Source organism: Hemitrygon akajei, chromosome 31 (genome assembly GCF_048418815.1).
Source record: "Hemitrygon akajei chromosome 31, sHemAka1.3, whole genome shotgun sequence".
In the NCBI taxonomy this organism is placed as follows: Eukaryota; Metazoa; Chordata; class Chondrichthyes; order Myliobatiformes; family Dasyatidae; genus Hemitrygon; species Hemitrygon akajei.
The window spans coordinates 11451964-11476019 of NC_133154.1; the positions used below are offsets into that span (position 1 = coordinate 11451964).

At 46.9% G+C, this 24056-nt stretch overlaps 1 protein-coding gene across 14 annotated transcripts in view; it reads left to right on the top strand.

Annotated features, from left to right (window-relative positions):
• LOC140719031 (uncharacterized) overlaps nt 1-24056 on the top strand; it is a 114120-nt gene that overhangs the window by 36225 nt on the left and 53839 nt on the right. For 12 of the 14 annotated variants that reach the window (XM_073033377.1, XM_073033372.1, XM_073033371.1 and 9 more), the window contains 18 exons: nt 1576-1632; nt 2595-2630; nt 3304-3360; nt 3911-3946; nt 4499-4555; nt 6474-6509; nt 7335-7391; nt 8806-8862; nt 9939-9974; nt 10491-10547; nt 12385-12420; nt 14228-14263; nt 15087-15143; nt 17377-17421; nt 19830-19886; nt 21632-21667; nt 22217-22273; nt 23503-23538. In XM_073033377.1, coding sequence (XP_072889478.1) covers nt 1576-1632; nt 2595-2630; nt 3304-3360; nt 3911-3946; nt 4499-4555; nt 6474-6509; nt 7335-7391; nt 8806-8862; nt 9939-9974; nt 10491-10547; nt 12385-12420; nt 14228-14263; nt 15087-15143; nt 17377-17421; nt 19830-19886; nt 21632-21667; nt 22217-22273; nt 23503-23538 — 846 coding nt within the window. The remainder of the gene's footprint in view (nt 1-1575; nt 1633-2594; nt 2631-3303; nt 3361-3910; nt 3947-4498; nt 4556-6473; nt 6510-7334; nt 7392-8805; nt 8863-9938; nt 9975-10490; nt 10548-12384; nt 12421-14227; nt 14264-15086; nt 15144-17376; nt 17422-19829; nt 19887-21631; nt 21668-22216; nt 22274-23502; nt 23539-24056) is intronic. The other 2 variants (XM_073033376.1, XM_073033381.1) reach the window with 2 other exon arrangements.

Consider the following 24056-nt stretch of genomic DNA (forward strand, 5'->3'; position numbering starts at 1 on the left):
CGTCTCTCCTTAAACCCTCTCCAGGACCAGCACGTCTCTCCTTAAACCCTCTCCAGGACCAGCACGTCTCTCCTTAAACCCTCTCCAGGACCAGAACGACTCTCCTTAAACCCTCTCCAGGACCAGAACGTCTCTCCTTAAACCCTCTCCAGGACCAGAACGTCTCTCCTTAAACCCTCTCCAGGACCAGAACGTCTCTCCTTAAACCCTCTCCAGGACCAGAACGACTCTCCTTAAACCCTCTCCAGGACCAGAACGTCTCTCCTTAAACCCTCTCCAGGACCAGAACGTCTCTCCTTAAACCCTCTCCAGGACCAGAACGTCTCTCCTTAAACCCTCTCCAGGACCAGAACGTCTCTCCTTAAACCCTCTCCAGGACCAGACCGTCTCTCCTTAAACCCTCTCCAGGACCAGCACGTCTCTCCTTAAACCCTCTCCAGGACCAGCACGTCTCTCCTTAAACCCTCTCCAGGACCAGCACGTCTCTCCTTAAACCCTCTCCAGGACCAGCACGTCTCTCCTTAAACCCTCTCCAGGACCAGCACGTCTCTCCTTAAACCCTCTCCAGGACCAGCACGTCTCTCCTTAAACCCTCTCCAGGACCAGAATGTCTCTCCTTAGACCTTCTCCAGGACCGGCAGATCTTTTATTGGTGGGGGGGGGAGGGGGAATCGCTATGGTAACACAGTAGTTAGCGCAATGCTATTTCAGCTCAAGACATCGGGGTTTGAAGCTCAATTCAGATGCCATCTGTAGGGAGTTGGTACGTTCACCCCGTGACCTTGTGGGTTTCCTGTTGGTTTCTCCAATTTCATCCCACGGTCCAAAGATGTACAGGTTCGTAGGTTAATTGGTAAATTGTCCTGTGATTAGGTTAGGGTTAAAAAGGTTGCTGGGCCTGTTCCGCACTCTGTCTCTAAATAAATAACCAAGTAAATAGTTACAGGTCCTAAAATTACTCACAACGTTCCAAATGCAGTCTGATAAACATTAAATAAAACCACAGCAGGACTTCCTTGTTTTTTTTTAATGTTCCAGTCCTCTTGATATAACTGCTAACATTGTACTTGCCATTTAACTGCCGACTCAACCTGCAAGCTAAGGGAATCCCGAACTAGGACTCACGGTCGCTTTGCACCTCTGATTTCTGAATTCTCTCCCCATTTAGAAAGGAGTCTACACCTTTACTCTTCCTACCAAAGCGTGCGCCTCACATGAAATCTCCCCCTGGTGTTTTTGGCAGGGCAGAGGGTGTAAGCACTAGGGGTATTAGCTCAAGATAAGGTGTCACCCCTTTATTCAGTGTATAATTTTCTCTGAGGGCATTACTAAATATTTTCAAGGTTGAGGTTAGATCAAGATGATTGAAGGAAAGTGGTTCTGAGCCAGACGGTCTCATTGAATGGAAGAGATAACATGGCTGACACCAGCTTCTGTACTTTACCTTCTAACCTGGGCTTCTGGGCAGCAGATACTGAGAGTGTGTGAGCACGCAGCCATGTGAGAGGCAGACAACCACTGTGAACCCTTCACGCTGAATTTCGCTTCACAATTGGAATCCGGTTTGTATTTCAGATTCCGATGAAAGCGTCGAAAGGAAGGTCGAAGTGCTGGCGCCCGGAGGAGACGACGGTACGTGGGGAGTTAACTCTGTGTGGGGATTATTGACTGCGCTGACGTACGGGGGGGGAGCTGTCTGCTTGAGAGCTTGCCTGCCCGCCAGCTAATCCGTGAGGAATCCGGGAACGGGCAGATGAATGGAGGGAAAACGGGATACAGAGCAGTCAGATTTATTCCGGATCAGGGGAATGGTGAAGGGAACTGTGATAAACAAAATTCAGAAGGTGGACTCCAAGGAACAAATAAATTGGATTCAGATCAGGGTGAGGAAGAATATTGTATTGGGAAGGATAAGGGTACCACAGGCTCCTGGGATTGGTGAAAAAGCAGGAGGGGAGGGATAGGGGGTTACAGGAGGTTGAAGGAGAGATTTTGAATCATTCATCAACGTGCCAAAGTTCCTTTTGCAAAGATGTTGCTCGGACCAGATAGTGTGAGTCTTCGGAGAGGTTTGCCAGGCTAGTTTTCATTCCTTGGGACGTAGGGAATGAAGGAAGACTTACAGAAAGTACGAGAGGCATTGATAAGGTGGAGGGTGACGGCCTTTTCCCCATGGTAGGGGAGTCCAAAAAAACAACAACCTGTGAAAATACAGATCGACAAAAAAAACCCAAACAAAATAGTAAGCAATAAATATGGAGATTATGAGACGAAGAGACCTTGAGAGTGCATCTAGAGGTTGTGGGAAAAGTTCAGTGTTGAGGTGAGTGAAGTTATCCCCTCTGGTTCAAGAACCTGATGGATCAGGGGTGCTAACTACTCCTGATCTGGGTGGTGAGAGTCCTGAGGCTCCTGTACCTTCTTCCTGATGCCAGCAGTGAGAGGACAGCATGACTCCTGATCCGTGAATAATACGTCACTGGTAGAGAATGAGATGTTATTAAAATGGGGGAGTATTAAACTATTCCAATAGCCAGACACAGAAAACATCCTGTGAATTGTGAACTTTAGAATTCTTTCTCTTTCTGTTCCAGATTCTGCAGAAAAGGACAGCCACTCTGCAGCTCGAGGTATTGATATTTATGATGCCAATACATCCTCTGGTGATAATCCATTCAGAATTGCACTAATGACTCTGGGAACATTAGTTCTGGGAATCTGTTAGGATCCACTGACCCAAAGACGTGAGCGGCCAAACTTGTCTCACACTCAAGACCAATGCACAAACTCAACCAGGAGACCATAAGATAATAGGAGCCATTCAGCCCATCGAGCCTACTCCACTACTTCATCATTGCAGATTTATTACCCTTCTTGACCATATCCTCCTGCCTTCTTCCCCTAACCTGTAACGCCATGACTGATCAAGACCGTATCAAGCTCCACTTTAAACATACCCAATAACTTGGTCTCTACAGCCGTCTGCAGCAACAAATTCCACAGGTTCACCACCCCCCGGCTAAAGAAATTCCTCCTCATCTCCGTTCTAAAGGAACGTCCTTCTATTCTGAGGCTGTGCCCTCTGGTCCCAGACTCCCCTAATATAAGAAACATCCTCTTGACAACACTGAGCTCGAGCCGCATTTCCCAGGCCCTGATCCAGTGCCAAGTATAGCCTTTGGGTAATGGAAGAACAGCCTGTGGGAGTTGGGGGGGGTGGGGGGGGGCTTACCCAGATCAGTAGGGAGTGCAGTATGTGGATGTGAACGAACAGTAACACTGCGAACCTGGTTTCCATTTCAGACTCCAAAGAGAGCGGCGAGAGGAGAATCAAAGTGATCGGATCCAGAGAAGACGATGGTTTGTGGATTTCTCTGTGTGGGGATTATTGGCTGTGGTAATCTGCAGAAACTGGGGATTTAATCCTATAAATCACCTCAGGAGTAAACAGCAAATAACTTTGGGACAGAGCAGAGTGAGGACGAGGAGAAGGAAGAGAAAACAGATTTCTGAGGGAAGCCTAAATGGGCAAAGGGGTTTGAGGAATAATGTTCACAATTCATTCACAACAGAGAAAACCAAGAAGAGAAATTGAAAAAAAATGAAGAGAATTATTTCCAGAATAAAGAAATGAAAGGACTTGAAAGGTTTGAAATAAAAATAGAAAATGCTACAAAGACTCAGGAGGTCGGGCAGCATCTGTGCAGAGAGAAACGGAGCAGAGTGAGAGCCCTGATTCTGTGTTCAGAATAGGTGGATCAATTTGTCACCAGCTGAGAGTGAAATCCCACTAAGGTGGGAGGAAGAGATTTGGGAATATGGCAATAACGGCAAAGAAATTCCTGCAAGTGTTGAACTGAAATTCTTTTGGAAAAAGGACCTAGTGCTAATTCTTTTCCTCCTTTTCCAGATTCTGTGGAAAAAGGAAGTCACTCTGCAGCTCGAGGTATGGATATTAATGGTTTCAAAGTCCCTCTGTAACATTCTTTGGTGGATAATCCATTGACGATTGTACTAATGACTCTGGGAATCTGTTGGGTCCAGTTGCCTTGGGTGGAGTTCCAATGCTCTGACCCCAGAGTGAGTGAGTGTGTGTGTGTGTGTGTGTGTTCCTCTCTCTCCCCTCCCTCTCTCCCCTCCCAAGGGCGCGATAATTCCAGTGAATAAAGTAAGTTTAAACACGACTTATGTTCACGGGTTCATGGACCATTCAGAAATCCGATGGTGGACATTAGAAGCTGTTCCTATAATTTTGAGTGTGTGTCTTTAGGCTCAAGTATCTCCTCCCTGATGGTAGCAATGAGAGGGAAGCAGCTCTGGGTGGTGGGCATCCTTAATGATGGATGCTGCCCCTTTTCAGGTATCACCTCATGAGGAGGTCCCGAGATCGGAGGGGGTGCGGTGTATGAGTGTGGTCTAGCAATGATGCGAGACCGGTTCATGTTTTGAAAACACACTCGCTTTCCATTTTATATTCAGAATCCGGTTTTCATTTCAGATTCCAAGGAGAGCGGCGAAAGGAAGATCAGATTGATCGGATCCAGGGAAGACCATGGTTTGTGGATCTTTCTGTGTGGGGGGGGTTACGGACTGTGGTGAGATACGGGGGCTGGGACTGTGGGCTTTTTAACTTTGAGAAATTCTCATCAAGCTGTGGTTGTAAGCAGCGGATGAAACGTATCGCGTGCAGGGAGAGGCGGTGTAATCCAGAGAGGGGAATAGAATCAGGAACCAGAATCAGGTTTATTATCACCAGCATGTGACGTGAAATTTGTTAATTTAGCAGTAGCAGTCCAATGCAATATATAATCTAGCATAGTGAGAAAAAATAATAAAAATAAACAAACTAATCAATTACATATGTTGAATAGATTTTTTTAAATGTGCAGAAACAGAAATACTGTATATATTTTTTTTAAAAGCTTCTTGCAAAATAAAGTGGGTGAATCGGGGGAAAATGTTTCACAATTCTTTCGACCAGAAGTGTGGGTGAATTAGCAGGGAAATGGACCCTGGTCCCTGAAGTAGAGTTAATGGAAAGTTCAAAGTAAATTTATTATCAAAGTGTGTGTGTGTATATTATATATATAAAATAATAGATATATTATCTATAAGTGTAATAGATTAATAGATATATATATATAATGTGTGTGTGTGTGTATATATATACACCACCATATACAACCCTGAGACTCATTTTCTTGCAGGCATTTACAGTAAAACCAGAGAAATACAATAGAATCGATGAAAAACTACATACCGACAAAGACTGACAAACAACTACTGTGCAAAATATAGTAAATAAATAATATTGAGAACTTTGTAGAGTCCTTGAAAGTGAGTCCATAGGTTGAGGAATCAGTTCAGAGTTGAGATGAGTGAAGTTATCCACAATGGCTCAGGAGCCTGACGGTCGAAGGGTATTAACTGTTTTGTGGGACCTTAGTCTCCTGTGACTCCTTCCCGGTGGAAAGAGTCGGGATCCATATTCAGTGTTGGTTCTGTTTTATTACTGGCTCATGTAGCAAGCTACGGTGAAGAGTGTTCCCACCGATCAGATCACTACACAATGCACTGAGGTCAAACCATCACCGAGTGCAGAATGAGGTGTAAAAGCTGCTGAAAAAGTGCAGCGCGGGCTAACGGTAAAGTACAAGATCGTGAAGTCATGAAGGTGCAGGGAGCAGAGGGGACTGAGGACACAACTTCGTGAGGCACCAGCATTTAAAATAATCATAGCAGGGTGTTCTGCCTGTCCTTACTGGTTATGATGGATTCAAGGAGAAGATGGATAAACATACAAGCTAGAGAGGAACAGAAGGCTTTGGAATCTTTGGAGCCGACAAATAGACCATCCGGCCCGCAGAATCCATGCTGACTCCAGTGAATCCCACTTCCCCACTCATCCCCCATTGTCCTTTCCTGTTCCTGCTGAAGGCCCTGATTATTTCTGATCCCATCCCCCTCATGACAATACACTTGGTTAAAAAATACCTTCCAGACGTGTCCTCTGCATCTTTTGCCCAGACTTTTAAAATCATTGACCCCCCCCCCCCACCCCGGCCCTTGAGCTAATTGGGAACGGGATCAGTTACGGGATCAGTTCCCCTCGGTGTGACATACCTAACCCAATCAGGATCTCAGAGACTTCTGCCATATCACCTCTCAGTCTGTTTTACAGTACAGTCTAAATTTATCCCTGAGCACCCTCATTTCAGGACCCATTCAAGTAAACCTTTCATCCACTCCCCGTAGGACCTCCACCTTCTTCCTAAGGTTAGATCGTCGGCCGTGATCTAGCTGTGGCCTAGCAAGTGTTTTCACAGCTTCAGCATAAATTCATCTCTTCTGTACCCCAAGGCTCTATTCATGAATTTCCTGCGTTACATGCAGACACCCTGTGTTATTCTGATAACCAGACAGAGAAAATAGCCATTTATTTGTGAACTGAAATTCTGTTTCTTTTATTCCAGATTCTACAGAGAAAGAGAGCCACTCTGCAGCTCGAGGTATCGATATTTATGATTTCAATGTCCCCCTATAGCATTCACTGGTGAATTATCCATTAATGATTGTACTAATGGCTCTGGGAATCAAAATCAGACTCTGGTTTATTATCACTGGTGTATGTTGTGAAATTTGTTGTTCTACGTCAGCAGTACAGTGAATACATAATCTTTAAAAAATCTGTTGGGGTCCATCAGCCTTGACCGGAAAGCCAAAGCTGTGAGACCGCAATCAGCGCTGGGCTCCCTGTCCCTTTATCTGAGGAGACGGGAGGGCAAAGTGCATGGGGGAGGGGAAGTGTGTGGGTTCGGGCTCCGCTGGGCTCAGACAGGTGGACTTAGCAAGGATACATAAAACCAGAATCAAGTTCATTATCACTGATGTATGACGTAAAATTTGTTGTTGTGTGGCAGCAGTACAGTGCAATGCATAAAATATACTATCAAATACAATAAGAAATATACAGCATATATATAAATTAAATCAGGAGTACGAAAAGAGCAAAAGTACTGAGCTAGTCTTCATGGGTTCATGATCCGTTCAGAAACCTGATTGTGGGTGGGAAGAAGCTGTTCCTAAGACATTGAGTGTGGGTCTTCAGGCTCCTGTATCTCCTCCCTGATGGTAGCAATGAGAGGGGAGCAGCTCTGGGTGGTGGGGATCTTTACAATGGATGCTGCCCTTCTGAGGTATCGCCTCATGAGGAGGTCCCGAGATCGGAGGGGGTACGGTGCGTGAGTGTGGACAAACAACGATGCGAGACCGGTTCGCACTTTGAAAATACATCCGCTTTCCATTTTATATTCAGAATCCGGTTTTCATTTCAGATTCCAAGGAGAGCGGCGAAAGGAAGATCAGATTGATCGGATCCAGGGAAGACCATGGTTTGTGGATCTTTCTGTGTCGGGAGGGGGGGGGGGGGTTACGGACTGTGGTGAAATACGGGGGCTGGGACTGTGGGCTTTTTAACTTTGAGAAATTCTCATCAGGCTGTGGTTGTAAGCACCGGATGAAACGTATCGCGTGCAGGGAGAGGCGGTGTAATCCAGGGAGGAGAATAAAGAGTCACAAACTCCTTCCAAAATAAAGTGGATGAATCTGGGGAAGGAGTTCGCAGTCCTCCCTCAGACATTCCAAGGATACGCTGGGACACAGACAGGGAGAATACACACAATCTTTTCCTTAAGGGGAAGGAAACCAAACACTAGGTTTAAGGCGAGAGGGGGAATATTTAAAAGGAAACTGAGAAGAAAGTGCTTCACGCAGAGAATGGTGCACATTTGGAACGAGCTGTAAGTAACCGAGGCAGGCACAGCACCAACATTCATTCGGTCAGTCAGTTAGCTTGTTCGTTAGTTAGTTATTGAGGCACAGCATGCAATAGGCCCTTCCGGCCTTTCGAGCCACGCCACCCAGAAACCCCCAAATTAGCCCTAACCTAATCACGGGACAACGTACAATGACCATTTACCCTACTGACCAGTAGGTCTTTGGGCGGAAACCAGAGCACCCGGAGGAAACCCATGCGGTCACGGTGAGAACAAACAAACTCCTCACAGACACGGGGGTGAACTGAAGCTTGGTCACTGGTGCTGTAAGGTGTTGTGCTAACCACTACACCACCATAACTTTTGGATAAGTATATGGATGTGGAAGTGTTTAGAGGGAAATAGGCCTAGTGTAAGGAAGTGGGAGGAGCTGAGGTGGGCAACCCTTGGTCGGCCGGGCCCAGTTGGGCCGAAAGGCCTGCTTCCATACACTATGAGTTCAGGGCTGTGTGACACCAACATGGACCGGACTCTGCACCAGCAGAAACACCACAAACACCACTGTGAGACAATGGGGTTCGAGCTTCCGTGTGTTGGGGACAGACTGGACCCTTAACCCAACCTCATCTGGACCTTTGGGTGGTGGGAGAGCGGTTCATAGGGATGTACCTGGATCGGGGTGTGAGCATGAGCAAATTGCAACGTATTATTGACCCTGTGAACCGTCCACTCTCTCTTTCCATTCATTTATTGAGATTCAGCAGGGAACAGGCCATTCTGGCCATTCTGAGCCATTCCTCCACACTCCCCGATTTAACCCCAGCCTAATCACAAGACCAGTTAACCTACTAACCAGCATGTCTTTAGACTGTGGGAGGAAACCGGAGCACCCGGAGGCAAACCACGGGGAGAATATCCAAACTCTTTACAGACAGCAGGGGGGAGTTGAACTCAGGTCACTGGTGCTATAAGGTGTCATGCTAACCCCTACGCAGTTGTGCCACTAATCAGAAACCGTTTCCCATTTCAGACTCCAAAGAGAGCGGTGAACAGAAATTCGAAGTGGTCGGATCCCGAGAAGACGATGGTTTGTGGATCTCTGTGTTGGGCGGGGCGGGGGAGGGGGGAGGTTTGTAGACTATCTGAGATACCGGAACAGGAACCGTGGGGATGAACTGACCGGTTAGCTTTATGATGTGGACTCCACGTGGAGTCAGGGGTCCAGCAGCAACGTGGAGGGCCGGGTGGATGCAAACGAGAAACAGTTCTTCCTGGGAGATCAGACTTAACGCAGGGGGAAATAGGACAAAGTTTTCATCTTAAATCAGGGTTGTAAACGGGAAATGGGAAATTCTGCGTAGGGTAGGGGTTGATGATCATGTTGCTGCTTGTGTGAGTATTTTTTCACATGGAGGGTTGATGATTGTTCTGTCATTTGCAAGATTTGTTTTTTTTTGTGCGGTTAAGGTGGTTTGATGGTTTCTTTGAACGACCTCCATGGCTTGCTTTGTTTCGTGGCTGTCTGGAGAAGACGAATCTCAGAGTTGTGTACTGCATGCATACTTTGATAACAAATGAACCAGATGAACCTGTGAACCTTTTGACGAGGAGTTGGGGAGATGAAGGAGGCCACAGGCTCCTGGGAACATCAAAGTCCAGATTTGGAGAATGTTAAATCGCTGACAGCTCCCACAAAAAACCCGCTTTGTGTCCCAGACTCCGCGTAACTTCACCACGTTTGTTCCCTGAGCCTTTGTTCAGGAATCCCGGGATTCTGTTCCCTTTACGGTCTGACACTGTGACGTCTCAGTGCATCCGAGACGGTTTCTGTGAGCGTGAATACTAGCCCGCAATATGATGTTTGTTACAGTATTGTGAATCTTATGGCTGTGTGAAGTGCTTTCACCTGCCCGGAGGGAGTGAAAATGTCCATGTCTAGACAAGGTGCTCAGGAAAATAAAGCTCTATTCTTTGTGTTTCAAACTCTGCTGAGAACGAGAGCGGGCCGGACACTAAAGGTAGTTCTCTCAATTCATCAACAGTATGCGACTGGAATAGAGTGAAATGTCATTAAAGCTGGAGTTAGCTTTAAACAATTCTGACAATCAGACACAGAAAGCAACAGTTTAATTATGAACTTGAATTCCTTTCCTTCCCTTCCAGATTCTGCAGAAAAAGGGAGCAACTCCGCAGCTCGAGGTATTGACATTTCTGGTTTTAATGTCTCCCTATTCACTGGTGAATAATCTGTTGCTGATTGTACTCGTGACTCTGGGAATCTGCTGGGATCCATTGGCCTTGCTTGGAAACCGAACTCCATTAGCACGGAGTCGGTGCTGGGCTCACTGTTCCTGTATCTGAGGAGCCGGGAGGGCAGAGTGGGTGGGAGAAGGAACCCTCATCCCCGGATGCCAGTTCCTCGGGACAGGGGGCGTGCGTGTGGCTTAGCTGGGTTGTATGTGACGTATGTTGGGTGGACACCAACCTGGACCCAGAGGCACCTGTCTCCCCACCAGGAGAAAGACTCTTGCTCATTCCGGTGACATGATTCGTGTCCTGGGGAAGGTCAGATCTAATCCCAACTTCAGCTTGGGCTTTGGGCGAAGGGAGGTCCCCAGATCAGTGTGAGTGTAAATAGACAGCAACGTATAACATACAACATGGACACATCCACACTTTTACAACTCTGTGACACAAAGCTGGTTTGCATTTCAGATTCCAAAGAGAGCAGTGAGGGGAAAGTCAAAGTGACTGGATCCCGGGAAGATGATGGTTTGTAGATCTCTCAGTGCGGGGATTACTAAATTCGCTCAGACACGGGATCTGGGAAACCGAGGATGAATAGTCTTTGACTTTATCCCCGAAGTCTCTACGCATTCTCCCCGGTGTGCCTTTCTCATTCCAAGCTGAAGGCCATAGTTGACTCTGCTTTCCCTCCCCTCCAGGCAGTGAATTCCTGATTTTTGTTAAAAATAAACTTTCTGCACATCCCCTCTGTATCTTTTGCCCAGACTTTTAAACCACTAACCCCTGGACTTTGAACCAACTGCAAATGGGAACAGTGGGGTGCTAGCTTAGCGATTAGCACCATTGTTTTACAGCTCTGACAACCGATCTGGGTTGGATTCCCGCCGCTGTCTGTTGGGAGTTTGTACCATCTCCCCGTGACCACGTTGGCTTCCTCTTGACGGTCCAGATTCCGCCCACATTTCAAAGACATACAGATTAGGGTTAGTAAATTGTGGGCACATTATTGTTGGCATCGGAAGCATGCCGACATTTCAGGCTGCCTTGAACATCCTCAACACAAATGATGCATTTCAAAAATTCTAAGTACGTTTATTATCAAAATATGTATCCAACCCTGAGACTCGTCTCCCTCACAGTCAGCCACGAAACAAAGAAAACTACCGAACCCATTCAAAGAATAAAACATCAAACCTCCCCCCTTCCCTACACACAAAAAAAAATGGTAACGAGAAGAAGGTTTGAAAAACGCAGAATATAAAATAACAAACCACAAAGTCTTCAAAACAGTCCAGGAACATTCAGTTTCAGCTCAGTTCAGTTCAATCTAGTGCTGCGTTGTTCATCAACTGCAGGCCGTAGAGCCTATCCGCCCCGATCAAAATTGCACAAAATAGCAACAAGAACAGAATCAGAACCAGAACAGCATGTGTCGTGAAATGTGTTAATTTTGTGGCAGCAGTACAATGCAATACATGATAATATAGAGAAAACTGAACTATAGTAAGTGTATGTATATGTGTGTGTGTGTGTGTGTGTGTGTGTGTGTGTATATATATATATATATATGTGTGTGTGTGTGAGTGTGTATATATATATAAAATAGTTAAATTAAATAAGTAGTGCAAAGAAGAAGAAGACTAACCCTTAACTCAGCAGTGGAGTTATCGGGGCACCGTCATGACGGTGTTTCCGTAGCGAGCTATTCTTGTTTTTACGAGACCGAGTTGCTAGCTCGACGCTCAACCCGACTTGGATTCGAACCCGGCAATCTTCACTCCGGAGTCCAGTGCTGATACTATTGCGCCACTGAGCGGGACAAATCAGAAATAAAAAAAGTAGTGAGTTAGCGTTCATGGGTTCATTGTCCATTCAGAAATCGGGTGGCAGAGGGAAAGAAGCTGTTCCTGAATCACTGAGTGTGTGACTTCAGGCTCCTGTACCTCCTTCCCGATGGTAGCAATGAGAAGAGGGCATGTCCTGGGTGATGGGTCCCTAATGATGGATGCTGCCTTTCTGAGGCATCGCTCCTTGTAGGTGCCTTGGATACCTCAGAGGCTCGTGTCCATGCTGGAACTGACCAAAGGGAGCAAACAGATCAGGTGCACACCATGACATGATCTGCAGAGTCCAAAGATTCGTAATTTTTACATGCTGACGTTGTGAGGGGACGAGGGGGGAGGAGGTTTCTGTGAGGCTACTGCACACTCCGAAAGGTCCCAGCATCGATTTTAAAGGCTAACTCCCTCTGGGGATGTCAGCTACCCAGCTATTTAGTGCGCTGAGTCTCCAGGCTGAGAGAAACCGTTCGGGTAACTGACCATGTGGTCGGAAAACTGAAATTATCTTCCTTATGTTTCAGACTCTGCTGAGAACAAGAGTGGACCAGATAATAAAGGTAGTTCTGTGCTTCACCAGGATACAATGAAATGCTCTCAGGGTGGGAGAGTGGGTCTTAAAACTATTCTGATAATGGGACAGAGAACATCCTGTGATTTTATCACATGGATCAGTGCTGGGACTCTTAAAGTTTGCATTGTACGTCAGTAACTTGGATTGGAAGGTACGGGGTACAATCGGTTAAGTTTCCAGATGACACAAAAGGATGAGGGATGAAAAGGCATGTCTTAGATGACAGTATGAGATAGATCAGCTGGAAAGTTGCGCAGAATTGTGGCAGGCGGGAATTACTTCTGACAAGCACAAAGGAATACATTTTGGAAGGATATAAAAGGATAAGGCCTTCACGGTAGATTGTAGGGTTTTCAGGAACGCTGATGAGTACAGATTAGTAAGTTTCTGAAAGTGAATAGAGAATGTTCTAGGCCGGGAGCCTTTCGCTGCAGCGGTACCTGGGTCCCAGTGCAAGGTACGTTACACTGTTTGGACAATTTAGACACTGGCTCAGATATACTGGAAAGACAGGGTGTCGAGCTTGGAGACGAGAGCTGATTTTGCTCGCTGAGGCTATGAAGACTGCGCCCGGCTGCTGCGTTCTGTGCCTGCTAATATAATGAGCCAATACTAAGGCTTTAGGCCTACTCCAGGGTTCAGATTTAAGGACACTTTCTGGTTCAGAATGTTGTTGTTCCCTCCCATTGTTTGCATGATTTGTTGTCTTTTTTTTCCCCTTTCTCTGCATATCAGATGTTGGTCTTGTTTTTAATTGGGTTATTTTGGGTTTCTTGCTTTGTGGCCGCTTGTAAGCAAACAAACCTCAAGGTTGAATAATTTGTACATTGAATCTTTGTTTGGAGCGAGGTGGGGGTGGGTGGGGTGTTGGTCGGAGAGACAGGGGCCTGAGGGAGGAGCATGGATTTCCACAGCCACGGCACAGAGTATAACAACACGATCATATTAAGTTATAAAATATTGGTTAATGTCACCCTGAGTGCCGTGGGCAGTTCTGTCCACACACAATACACTGATTGGACCGGAGAGGGTGCAGTGGAGATTTGCCACCCTGGACTTCAGCAGGGAGGAGACTGGGTTTGTTTCACCTCAGAGGCTGAGTGGCAAGCAGATAGAGGCATAGAAAATTATAATGGGATAATTGGATAGGTAGATACTTTTTCCCACATCCGTTGTCTAAAACAAGGAGGAATAGTATAAATTGAGGAGGTTTAGAGGGAATCTGGGAGGGGGGATTTTTCTTCAGACGGAGCATGGTTGGAATATGGATCCCACTGCCTGAGGAGGTAGTGGAAGCAGGTACTGTTCACTACATTTACCAATATTACACAAGCAAATGAACCGCCAAGGCCGAAGGTCTACAGACCAAGCATGGATAAACGGGTCTTGTATGGGCGTGGAGAAGATGCTTTCAATAATGGGAGAGTCTAGGATTGGAGGGCACAGCATCAGAATACAAGAAGGCCGAATTTCTTGAGAGAGCGAAGAATCTGTGGAATTCATTGCCACGGACAACTGTGGAGGCCAGATCATTGGGTATATTTAAAGCTGAGGGTGATAGGTTCTTGATTAGTAAGGGCGTCCAAGGTGAGGGGGAGAAGGCGGGAGAATGACGTCCGGGAGGGATTGTAAATCAGACAGGATCAATTGGTGGAGGAGACCCAATAGGCCAAATAGCCTAATTCTGCTCCTATGGTCATTTGGTTAGCATTGGCACGATAGGCTGTGGAGCTTGACTCTGTACCGTAGAATTCAATCACTCTAATTCAAATTCTTTTACCTTTTTTTTCCAGATTCTGGAGAAAGAGAGAGTCACTCTGCAGCTCGAGGTATGGATAGTTGTGATTTCAATCTCACCCTATCACTTTTCTCTGGTGAATAATCCACTGATGAGTGTACTATTGATTCTGGGAGTCTGTTGGGATCCATTGGCTTTGGGTGGAAACCCAACACTGTGAGCCCGGAGTCAGTGCTGGGCTCCCTGCTCCTGAATCTGAGGGAGAAGGCCATCCTCATTCCAGGACACCAGGCCTGTCTGTTGGTTGGAGATGGGTGGACACCACTGGGGTTGGTGGTGGTGGGGGGGTGGGTACACTGACCTGAACTCCTGTGTACCTAATTCATACCAAGGACCAAAGCACAAAGGCATCTCAGAGACACTAGGGCCCGAACTGCACTGCCCAGGGGAACATCCCCACCCTGATCTAGTGCCAAGCCTGGCCATTGTCTTGTCTTGTCCATACCGCACCAATCGCCGCCACTGGGCTGTAAACGTGCAGGAGCAGTGTGTGGTTAAGTGCCTTGCTCAAGGACACACACACTGCCTCGGCTGAGGCTCGAACTAACGACCTTCAGATCGCCAGCCCAAAGCCTTAACCACTTGGCCACGCGCCATTGGGAGATAGGAAAGCTGCTGATGGGGAGGTACCCAGATCAGTAGGGAGTGCAGCGTGTGAGTGTGAACAAACACGCCTTGACATCATGAACCTTCCTTCACCCTTTCAGGCAGGAGACTGGGGCTGAGAGGAAAATGGGTCAGCCATGATGAAATGGCAGAGCTGATGCAATGGGCCAAATGGCTAATTCTTCTCCTATATCTTATAGTCTTATGGTCGTTACCATTTTATAATTGGAAACCGGTCTCCATTTCAGATTCAGAAGAGAGCGGTGAACGGAAAATCAAAGTGATTGGATCCAAAGAAGACAATGGTTTGTGGATCTCCGTGTGGGATTTATTGGCTGTGGTACTCTGCAGAAACTGGGGCCCTTATCATATGTATCACCTCAGGAGTTAGTGGCAAATAACTTGGAGACAGATCACAATGAGAAAATGTAGTGTCTTGAGAAGAAGGAAACAGCCACGGGCTCCTGGGGAAAATAATAATCTAAACGGTGTGAGAACGCAAAGGCATTTAGGGAGCAAACTTCAAAATCTGTGTGAAGCAGCCGCAGGGATTACTGAGGGAAAGGATGTTCTTTTTATTCTTTGCCCTCGTAATATTGTTACACCTCTCCGTGCCCTGTGGCGGATTGGGTGGCCACCTTCCCTGTTCCTTCAGCATCTGTTTGTTTTTTACGAGGTCGAGCTACTGGCTCGAAGATCAACCCAGCACAGGTGGAAAACAAGCAGGGGGATAGCCGGATTCGAACCCAGGACCACTCGTCCCAAAGTCCAGTGCAAATGTCACCACTCCACCGGCAGGTTATCATAATATTATACACCTATTAATATCCTTCCAAAATCATCTGTCCCAAATTAAACTTCTGAAGTCAATTGAAATTCTGACAACTGAAGTACTCCCACACACCCAACATCCTTAAAAATCTTTTCTATAACCTCCATGTGCAATCTTAACCCTCGAGTCCTGGCAACATTCTCGCAAATCCTCTTTGCACTCTTTATAGTCTAATAACAAGGTGACCGAAAAGGTACACAATTCTCCACCTACAGTCTCACTTACTACACGGAGGTTAGCGCAACGCCTTAAAGCACCAGTAATCAGCGATCGGGGTTCAATTCCTGCTGCTGTCTGTAAGGAGTTTGTATGTTCTCCCTGTGACTGTGTGGGTTTCCTCTGGGTGCTCCAGTTTCTTCCCACAGTCCAAAGGGTTATTAAATTGCGGGCATGCGACGTTGTCGTTGGAAGCCCCCCAGCATATATTCAGACTGTGTCAGTCATTGATACAAATAACGCATTTCACTGTATGATTCGATGTTTCTATGAACATCTGACAAATAACCACCAATCTTGTCGTGAACACAGAAGACATTTGGACAGGTACTTGGAAAGGAAAGGGTTAGAGGGTTAAAAGGTCTCCGCCCAAAACATTGACTGTTTATTCCTCTCCATAGATCAGACATTTCCCAACCCTCCTTATGCCTTGGACCAATGCCATTAAGCAAGGAGTCCATGGACCCCAGGTTGGGAACCCCTGACACAGATGCAGCTTGACCTCTTGAGTTCCTCCAGCATTCTGTGTGTGTTGCTCTAGATTTCCTGCATCTGTAGAATGTCCTTGTGTGTATAAAGCTAATTTTTTATCATCGTCTTTAATCTTCGTACACTTGCAATTACCTTCCCAACTCCTGTGCTCAATGCCCAGACTGAGAATAATCCGAACCTTTCTCTACACCAGTCAGGCTGATGGTCAGAATCGATTTACCAGCATCTGGCCCCATCTTCAGAGTGGCTAGCCATTTTATGCCCCTGATTGCGGTCAACTCTCAGGACAGAGCTGGCCTGTCCAATCTAGATCTGGTCCAGTTTCTGTTGTAAGATCCAGGACTGATGCTGGATCTGGAGGACCTGAGAAATAAGGAAATATTGAATAGGTTAGCACTTTATTTCTTAGAACATAGAAGGTTGAGAGGAGATTTCATAGAGGTATAGAAAATTATGAAGGGTATAAATAGGGTAAATACAAGCGGGCTTTTTCCACTGAGGTTGGGTGGGACTACAACCAGAGGTCATGGGTTAGGGGCGAAAGGTGAAAGGTTTATGGGGAACATGAGGGGAAACTTCTTCACTCAGAGGGTCGCAAGAGTGTGGAATGAGCTGCCAGCATAAGTGGTGCATGCAAGCTCGATTTCAATGTTTAAGAGAAGTTTGGATAGGTACGTGGATGGTAGGGGTATGGAGGGTTATGGTCCTGGTGCAGGTCAATGGGAGTCGGCAGTTTAAATGGTTTCGGCATGGTCTAGATGGGCCGAAGGGCCTTATTCTGTGCTGTACTGTTCTATGACTTTATGACTGTTTGGTCTTGGGGAGGTGGAATGGGAGCTGAGGAACACCTCCCCCCCCCCCACCAAAAGCCCTGTATCCCAGGAGAGCCCCTCCCCTGGTTTTAACGAGAATTTGAGGGGGCTGGAGCAGTTCTAGCACGTAGAGATTTCCCAGACATCCCTCGGTGACCAAAGGTTGTTCTGTTGTCTCTGATGCAGATTCGGGTGAGAGCAGAGAGAGGAACAGCAACAACAACAACTCCAGTGAGTGGACAATTCGAGGTTTTACTGAACCTGTGCGTGTGGCAACCGGACAGTCTGTCCGCTGGGCCTTGGTTCACAATCGGTGTGCTTATTTTCTCCATTCCTACTTGTTTTATTAATGGATATTTATCACGGCAATGATGAGAAAGGCAAAAGGAACATAGGCCTTTGTTGCTATTGAGATGGGATGCGGAATTGGAGGAAAAATTGCAGTAAAATTGAATGGCCTAGATAGAATGAACATGCGAAGGATGCAAGAGTCTGGGACCAGAGGGCTCAGCCTCAGAATACAAGGATGTCCCTTTAGAACAGAGATGAGGAGAAATTTCTTCATCCAGAGGGTGGTAAATTTATGGAATTAATTGCCACAGATGGCTGTGGAGGCTAAAGCTTAGGGTATATTTAAAGTGGAGGTTGATAGGTACTTAATTGGTAAGGGTGTCAAAGGTTACGGGGAGAAGGCAGGAGAATGGGGTTGAGAGGGATAATAAATCAGCCATGATAGAATGGTGGGGCAGACTCAATGGGCCGAATGATCTAATTTTGCTCCTGTGTCTTCTGGCGTTACGATTTTACAAATACGGCAGATTATGTTGAGGCCTCACTGAAGTCGGCTTGGGTTTCACTTAAGGAAAGAGTATCTCCTCTGAAGCCGGGCTGAACGTTTGGGACATTGTTAAGAGAGTGGGAGTTGACGTCATTGAAACTTGTACAATTCTGCTGGTGCTTGACACAGTGAGAATGGTTCCCTGGGTGGGCGTGGGGTGGAATCAGGAGCAACTTGTTTAGGATGCAGGTGAGAAGCTAGTTCTTCCCTCAGAGAGTTGTGTGCCTTGCAGATTTCAAGTCGTGTTTAAATCAGTATTGTTTATTGCTTTACTGTTGTCACATATACCATGTGGTGCTTGTCCCTCACGTCTGACGATGACAGGAGGCCTGTGAGGGAGAGTTTTTAAAGCGGGGGAGCCGTTGCACTGTGGGACAGTTCCACTTTCTCCAGTGGTACGAACAAGCGCCACAAACTGGGGTCCTCCTCGGTCACGGTGGATGACCGTGACGTCTCCTGGGCGCTGTCACGCCCTCCGCTCTCCGCGGAGCCTTGCAGTGCCGCCTTCCTGGCCGTTGGATCTCGGCTGCCCAGTCCGCTGGAGCTGGCTCCGCTTGCTAGGACAGCCACGTCCCTAGCTCACTGGGGTACGAGGCCGGCAGCTACCCTCACCCGGTTTAGCCCACCTGTCGGAGTGGCGAACCGGGGTGTTACAGCTGTCGCATGCAGACAGCAATTTGGAGCCACGGGTGAGAGCCGAGCGTCCGGTGAGGACCAAAAATGAGTGAGCTCCCCGGAATGGACACGACAAACCCCCCCACCAGAGGCGCCACCCCTCCCTGGACACCTCATCCAGTGAAAAGTTTGTCTTGCATACTATTCGTACAGGTCCAACCATCACACAGTGAGGTAGGACAAGATAAAACAATAACAATGCAGAATTAGGTGTATAAGTACAGTGAAAATGCAGCGCAGGTAAATTATAAAGTGTGAGACCATAACAAGACGGGTTGAGAGGTCAGGAGTCCATCTTATTGTACAAGAGGGCCGTTCAAGAGCCTGTCAGCAGAGGGATGGAAGCTGTCCTCGAGCCTGATGGTACGTGCTTCTGCCCGCTGAGGGAGGGGAGAAGAGAGAATGCCCAGGGTGCAGTGCTGGCAGCTTTACTGAGGCAGCAAGAGGTGTCTCAAGCGTCCTTAGAAGGAAGGCTGGTTTTCTGTGATGAGCACAACCAGAGTGAGGGACGGGTCCGGAGTAAAACTTGCTTGCAGGAACAGAAGCAGAGGGAGCTTGGATCGCACATGTATTATATATAAATTATGACGGTGAAGGGAGAGGGAGACAAAAGAGTGTTAAAGCGAGACTCTAGTGCAAAATCAAATACACAATCAGACTTGTCCATGGTAGAGCAGAAGGTGAGGTAGAGTGAGTTTTGTGCAGGTCGTTTCAAGAACGTGGTGCTTGTAGGAAAGAGTCTGTTCCTCACCCTCGTGGGTTTGGGACCTTGGGTTTTTATACCCCCGGTTGATAGCAACGGCGGGAAGAGTGCACGAGGAATTCCCACCAAAAGGCGTTGAGTGTATTCGAGGGTGCGGTGGATTCCTTGGCGGGAGGTGAATGCAGACTGTTGGTGATCGTGCATGAGGGCGGGGAGCAGCCCGTGGCCACGTACTGGGGGGGGGTCACGTGGATCACTCTGCCCAGTGTCTGAGCCAGAACTCTACCTTCTAACGAGGGAGTTCCTGATCCTATGGGGGCTGCAACACGCGAGTGTGAACTGGCCTGCGACACAGACAATCTTAACAACTCGGCCTTCCTCACTGACTTTCATTCCGTAACCAGAAGCCCATTTTCATTTCAGATTCCGATGAAAGTGCCGAAAGGAAGGTTAAAGTGATTGGATCAGGAGAGGATCACGGTGTGTGAACGTCTCTGCTTTGGGGAATACTGACTCGGGGACTGATGGAGATTCAGAAAGTTAGAGAGCACAGAACAGGCCCTTCGGCCTAGCCTAACCACGATTCCGATCTACACCGATCTCATTTGGCTCGTATCCCTATAATCAAAGAATCATGTGCCGTCTTGGTCATCGTGTTATAGGAAAGACATTGTTAAACCACAGACGATGCAGGAGAAATTTACCAAGGTGCTGCCTGGACTACAGGGCCTAGTTACAGGGAGAGGCTGACTGTGCTGGATCTTTGTTCCTTGGAGTGTAAGAGAACGGTGGGGGGGGGGGGGTGACCTCAGAGAGGCTTATAAAGTCTTGAGAGGTACGGATAAGCTGGATAGACATAATCTTTTATTCAAGGTAAAGTCTTAATGGCAGAGAAATCTTTAAAATAGGCCTGAGAACTAACTCCTTTACACAGAGGGTAATGAGTGCCTGGAATGAGCTGCCTGAGGAAGTGGTCGAGGCAGATACAATCGGAACATTTAAGAGGTATTTGGATAGGTATATGGAGGGGGTGAGTTTGGAAGGTTTGGGAAACAAGAGGATGCATGGACCAGATGGGCCGAACAGTCTGTTTCCACACAGTATTACCCTATGATGCTAAATGGTTTCTATCCGTGTATCTGTTGAAATACCTATTAAATGTTGTGCCTCTGTTACCTGCTCTGGCAGCTTATCCATCTACCCACCATCCTGTGTGCGGAAAACTTGTCCCTCAGAACCCCGGTAAATCTTTCCCCTCTCATCTTAAATCTGTGCCCTGCAGTCTCCCCCTACCCTGGGAAAAGACTGTGACCATCTACCCTGCTTATAAGCATGATACGTTGGGGACCAGTCTATGAAAATTTACAAGTTGTTTATTTAATAAATGATCCTTGCAGGGTTAGGGGTCGGAAGCAGAATTGAGAACAGGCTGGTGACAAAAGGATTCACTCCAGGAAATCAGAATGGAGGGAGAATCAACAGTGGGGGGGAAATGATAAGGAAATGTAATGTATTAATTGTGAGTATTTTGGAAGGGATGCAGAGAAGATTTACCAGGATGCTGCCTGGATTAGAGAGCATGTCTCTTTGCTCCTAAGAGAAAACCTTAGGTTTCTCAGTCTATCATCATAAGACGTGCCCCTGAGTCCATTCAGCATCCTGGTAAATCCTCTCTGAAGCTTCCTCATCCTTCCTGACGAGACCTGAACACAGTATTCCAAGTGTGGTATAACTACGGGAAGCAGGATAAGAGGTGGTGTGAATGAAGTGTACAGTAAAGGCGTAGATAGAGTGGACAGCCAGAGATATTTTCCCAAGTGGAAATGGATAATAGAGGGAGCAGAACTCCCGTGTTTGTGGGAAAGTACGGCGAGGGAGATGTCTGGGATTTGTTTTTATACACAGAGAGCAGTAGTTGTGTAGAAAGCTCTGCCGGGGCTGATGGTAGAGGAAGATAAATTAGGCACATTTAAGAGACTCTGAGGGAAATGATGAAAGAAAAATTGAAGGATTCTGTGAAAGGAAAGTGTCAGATTGATTTTGGAGAAGGTTAAAGGGCCTGGACTATACTGTACTGTTTTCTGCTCTATGATCCGTGCACAATTCATCACCGGCTTAAAGTGAAATGTCATTAAAATGGGGGAAGAGTTTGAGAACTGAACTGATGATGGCCATAGAGGATGTGTTGGGATTGGTGAACTGAAATTCTTTTCCTTCTTTTCCAGATTCTACAGAGAGAAATAGTCACTCTGAAGCTCGAGGTATCGATATTTATGATTTCAATCTCTTGCTGTAACATTCATAGTGAACAATCCACTGATGATTGTACTAATGACTCTGGGAATCTGTGGGTAACCACTGGCCCTGGCTGGAACCCCATCACTGTGAGCTCAGAGTCAGTGCTGGGCTCCTTGTTCCTGTGTCTGAGGAGTTGGGAGAGCAGAGTATGGGGGGAGAGGGAAACCTTCATCCCCGACAAAGGTTTCTCGGTATGGGAGGCTCAGTTGTGTTGAAGCTGACCGGTGTGGGTGGACACCAACCTGGACCCTTAGGCACCAGTCTCACTTCCAGGGAAAAACTCTCACTCGCCCCAGATCGACCGTATTCGGACCACAGTGTCCCAGAAAATGTCAGGTCAAATATCAGAGGTATTAGGCAAAAGGTGAGCAGCTCGTGGGAAGAGAATCAGATCAGTGGGGTGCAGTGTGTGAGTGTGAACAGATAGGCACACGTTGTGAGGATGCATTTTGAAGCTGGGAGACTTTCCACACTCACCTTCCATTTTATCATCAAACACTTTTTACTTTCAGATTCCAGAGAAAGTGGAGAAAGGAAAATCAAAGTGATTGGATCCCGAGAAGATGATGGTTCGTGGATTTCTTTCTATACGGAGATTGTGGACTGAGCTAATCTGGGTCTGAGAGGATTAGTTCTCTGGTTATTTATTTGACGTCAGAATCCACAAGGAATCAGGTAGAATGGGGAAGAGACTGGATACAAAGCAGAAGCATTTATTGCAGGGGAGGCTGAGAAATGGCAGATGGAGTTCAACTCAGGAAAGTGTGGAGTGATTCAGGTTGGAAGGTCAACCTTGAAGGCAGAATTAGTCGTGGGATCAAGTTCAAGAGCCACAGGTAATGTTGCAGCTCTATAAAACTCTAGTTAGACCACACTTGGAATATTGTGTTGATTTCTGGTCACCTTGTTAAAGGAAGGATGTAGAAACTTTAAGAGAGAGTGCAGAGAAAATTTACCAAGCTGCTGCCCAGATTAGAGAACATGTCTGTTTGCTCCTTGGAGAACAGCCTTAGCTTGCTCCATATATCTTCAAAAGACGTCCTCAAGTAGAGTCACCGTCCTGTTAAATCTTCTCTGCTTCCTCATCCTTCCTATAACGAAGAGACTAAACACTGAACACAATATCCCAAGTGTGGTCTAGCCACAGGAAGAGGATAAGAGATGGCGTGATAGAAGTGTACAGTGAGGCACAGATAGTAAACACAAAGTACACTGCAGATGCTGGGGTCAAATCAACACGTACAAACAAGCTGGATGAACTCAGCAGGTCGGGCAGGATCCGTGGAAAGGAGCCGTCAACGTTTCGGGCCGAGACCCTTCGTCAGGACTCGAGAATAGATAGAGTGGACAGCCAGGGATGCTTCCCCAAGTTGGAAATGGATAATCGAGGGATCAGAACTCACGTGTTCGTGGGAAGTACAGGGGAATGTCAGGGGATGGTTTTTATTCACAGAGAGTGGTAATTGTGTGGAATGCACAGCCAGGGGTGATGATAGTGGCAGATATATTAGGGATATTTTAGAAACCCTGAGGCACATGGATGAAAGAGAAATGAAGGACTATGTGAGAGGAAAGGGTAAGGTTGATCTTGGAGAAGGTTGAAGGGTTAGCACAACATTGTGGGATGAAGGGCCTGGACTGTGCTGTACTTTTCTATGTTCTGTTCTCTGTAAACTAAACATCACCAGCTTAAAGTGAAATATCATTAAAATGGGGGAAGAGTTTGGGAACTGAACTGATGATGGCCATAGAGACTGCCCTGGGATTAGTTACTGAAATTCTTTCTCATCTTTTCCAGATTCTACAGAGAGAAATAGTCACTCTGAAGCTCGAGGTATCGATATTTATGATTTCAATCTCTTGCTGTAACATTCATAGTGAATAGTCCACTGACGATTGTACTAATGACCCTGGGAATCTGTGGGCCTTGGCTGGAACCCCATCACTGTGAGCTCAGAGTCAGTGCTGGGCTCCTTGTTCCTGTATCTCAAGAGTTGGGAGAGCAGAGTGTGGGGGGAGAGGGAAACCTTCATCCCCAACAAAGGTTTCTCGGTATGGGATGCCCGGTTGTGTTGAAGCTGACCGGTGTGGTTGGACACCGACCTGGACCCTTAGGCACCGGTCTCACTTCCAGGGAAAAACTCTCACTCACCCCAGAGCGACCATATTCGGACAACAGTGTCCTAGAAAAAGGACGGATCTAATCCCAACTTCAGCTCGAGCTTTGGACAGTTGGTGGGCAGCTCGTGGGAAGAGAATCAGATCAGTGGGGTGCAGTGTGTGAGTGTGAACAGATAGGCACACGTTGTGTGGATGCATTTTGAAGCTGGGAGACTTTCCACACTCACCTTC